General features: G+C 55.4%; 1 protein-coding gene across 1 annotated transcript; it reads right to left on the bottom strand.

The window, feature by feature from the left end:
* Positions 1-1813: 1813 nt before the first annotated feature.
* Positions 1814-3213, bottom strand: LOC135406412 (zinc finger protein 239-like). The gene has a single exon (XM_064640806.1). It carries the CDS (start codon positions 2948-2950, stop codon positions 1814-1816), a length of 1137 nt encoding a protein of 378 aa, XP_064496876.1. The 5' UTR covers positions 2951-3213.

Here is a 3213-nt window from a genome sequence, read left to right on the forward strand (position 1 = left end):
CTGGAGCCAAAGGAGCCCTGGGCAATCTCATGGAATCAAGGCAGCACTGTCACCCTGGGAAAACTCCTGGAATTCAGGGCCCATTGTGACACTGCAGCTCCCCATGGAACAAAAAGAACCCTGGGACGCTGCAGAAACTCATGGAACCAAGGGACCATTGTGACATTGAGGGGGCTGATGGAATCAGGAGTCCATTGGGACAATCCAGGGCCTCATGAAATCAAAGGAATTCTGGGACACTGTCAAACCTCCTGGAACCAAGGGTTCCTGGTGACATGTGTGTCCTCCTGGAACCAAGGGAGCCCTGAGATATTTCTGAACCTCCCAGAATCCAGGGGCCATTGGGACCCTGCAGAACCTCCTGCATTCAAGTGCTCCTTGTGAAACTGCAGGCTCTCCTGGAACCCAAGGATTCCTGGAACACTGCAGAGCTCACGGAACCAAGGGGCCACTGTCCCACTGCAGCTCCTTCTGAAGCACAAGGGACCCTGGGACAGTGGGAAATTTCCGAGAATCCAAAGGGCATTTTGGGACTGCAGGGCCTCATGGAACTAAAGGAATCTTTGGAGACTATGGAAGCTCATGGAATCAAGGGGCCATTGTGACATGTGGGGCCTCCTGGAACCAAAAGAACCCTGAGAATTTCTGTGGGAACAAGTTAAGGCAGCAGCAGCTGCATTTAGTTAATCAGGATCCAAAAGGAGTGTTTTGGCCTTGACTGGTGTTTTCCATCCAGAGAGTGCTGTTTGCCAAAGTGGAAACCACTTGGAACACTCTGCATGGTAGCCTGTGTTTTTCTCTGGTGGCTGAACACAGCCAGCACATGAGGGGAGGGGAATGTGTGGGATCAGGGCACTGCTTTGGGGCCATGCTGGGAATTCCAGTGGACTAAAAGACAAAGCCCAGGCGCTGTTTCCAAAGGAACCCCAATGAAAGGGGGACGCCGGAAAGATGGGGGGACAAGTCCCGGAATGGAACTCTGTGTGTGCAGCCTCATTTTCTCCTTCAGTGCCCACAGGAGAGAGGGCAAAAAGTGGTGATTTGGACCCAAAAACTGTTCAGGGGGGAAAATGAGGATTAAGGGGACAATGGGAAAATGGGAGAAACAGGGAGAAGGGTAGAAAAGGAGGGGTGGTCTGGTGGGTCTGACGGTCCCATGGGGGGTCTTTGGGCACAGGCAAGTTGGCAAAAGGGGCTGGCCCCCCGAGCTCCCAACTGACTGTGGGGTGTCGGGGGCTGCTGGATCCAATCTCAGCCTTGAATTAATGACAACATTTTCAGTTTAGAGGAATTACAGAGGTGTGATTGAATCATTTTTGTCCTCCAGGTTTAATGATGGAAAATCAGATAGATTCATAGAAAGAAATTTATTTAGGGTTACAAATGATCAGACAAAAGACTTCATCAGAATTATTTACTGCACAATAGAAACACTAAAACTACCAGAGTACAGGATAAGACAGGACAGTGCTCTACAGTAAAGCAATTGTTGAAGCAATTCTACTCAAGTTGGCAGAAAAGCAATAATTCTCAATTAGAGATGGATGGAACTCCCCCAAACCAATGCTCGGGGGGAGATCTCTGCTCTCAACCTCCAGCAGTGACCTTGGGGGGTCCCCAGCCAAGGCAGAAATCTCCACATACACCCCCAAAAAGGATTCTGTTGGAAGAAGCTGCCCCTGGGAAAGAGGACTGGCCCTTTGTGGTCGAAAGAGATGGAGTGACAGTCACTGGACTCCAGGGGTTGCCTCACCATCAGGGGCTTCATTCGGGGTGGAAGCAGCGGCCGAAGCTCTTCCCGCAGTCGGGGCTCTTACTGGTGGGTCCGTTGGTGTGAGGTCAAGTGACACCTCTGGGTGAAGCTCTTCCCACACTCCCTACACTTGTAGGGCCTCTCCCCGGTGTGGATGCGCTGGTGGGTGATGAGGTGGGAGTTCTGCTTGAAGCCCTTCCCACAGTCGGTGCAGCGGAAGGGCCTCTCATCCGTGTGTGTCCGCTCATGCAGGAGGAGATGTGAGCTGGTCTGAAACCTCTTCCCACATTCCAAGCACTTGTAGGGCCTTTCCCTGGTGTGGATGCGTCGGTGCCTGACGAGGTTGGAGTTCCGGTTGAAGCCCTTCCCGCAGTCGGTGCAGTGGAAGGGCCTCTCATCCGTGTGTGTCCGCTCATGCCTGAGGAGAACTGAGCTGGTCTGAAACCTCTTCCCACATTCCAAGCACTTGTAGGGCCGTTCCCCGGTGTGGATGCGCTGGTGGATGCGGAGGCTGGAGCTGTCACTGAAGCTCTTCCCACATTCCCCACACGTGTAGGGCCATTCCCCAGTGTGGATGGCCTGGTGTCGAATCAGGTTGGAGCTTTGGTTGAAGCTCTTCCCGCATTCCCCACACGTGTAGGGCTGTTCCCCACTGTGGATATGCTGGTGTTGGATCAGGTTGGAGTTGCTCCGGAAGCTCTTCCCACATTCCCCACACATGTAGGGACGTTCCCCAGTGTGGATGTGCTGGTGGGTGAGGAGGTCGGAGCTCTTCCTGAAGCTCTTCCCACATTCCAAACACCTGAAGGGCTTCTCCCTGCTGGGAGGCTGCTCAGGGACCACCAGGTCAGAGCTCCGCCTCAAGCTCCGGCCACCTTCCTGGCACAGGCTGGCTCTTTCCTCCTCAGAGCACCCTGGGATGGCTTTGGAGCCCCTCCTGTGGGGGGATCTCCGGCCCTTTTCCTCCCCGCTGCCTTCCTGCGCCGGGGAGCCCTTCAAAACGGCCTCTCCCACCAGGGTCTCACGGGGGGATTTGTCCTCCGGGCTCTCCGTCCTCAGCTCGGGGCCTGGGGCAGGAAGCAAGAAGGACAGGCAGGGGATTTGCCTCCGGCCCACAGGGAAGGCCAAGGACATCCCCCCAACTCCGGCCCCGGCAGGACGGCGGCGCCAGCGGGGTTGTCCTGCAGCCGGGGCCATGCTCGGCTGACAGAGCCAGCACAACACCCACCCAAAGGGACACTGACTTCCTCCTCACCTGCCTGGGGGGCCCAAGGCATCTTCCTCTTCCTCGCAGCCTCCTCCTCCATCTGCCCAAGCTTTGGGAAGGACAAATCCTGATGGGGGGGAAAACAAGGGCTGAGCGCGTTGGTTTGGGGGTTCCTCCTGCCCAAGTCCATCTCTAGAACTCACCGGGCATCCTGTGACCATAAAAACCTCCAAAACACCAAGATTCAGTCCAG

Source organism: Pseudopipra pipra, chromosome W, assembly GCF_036250125.1.
Source record: "Pseudopipra pipra isolate bDixPip1 chromosome W, bDixPip1.hap1, whole genome shotgun sequence".
In the NCBI taxonomy this organism is placed as follows: domain Eukaryota; kingdom Metazoa; phylum Chordata; class Aves; order Passeriformes; family Pipridae; genus Pseudopipra; species Pseudopipra pipra.

Coding starts and splice junctions, on each gene's coding strand:
- LOC135406412 (XM_064640806.1), bottom strand. CDS start 2,950: ATGGCCCCGGCTGCAGGACAACCCCGCTGGCGCCGCCGTCCTGCCGGG.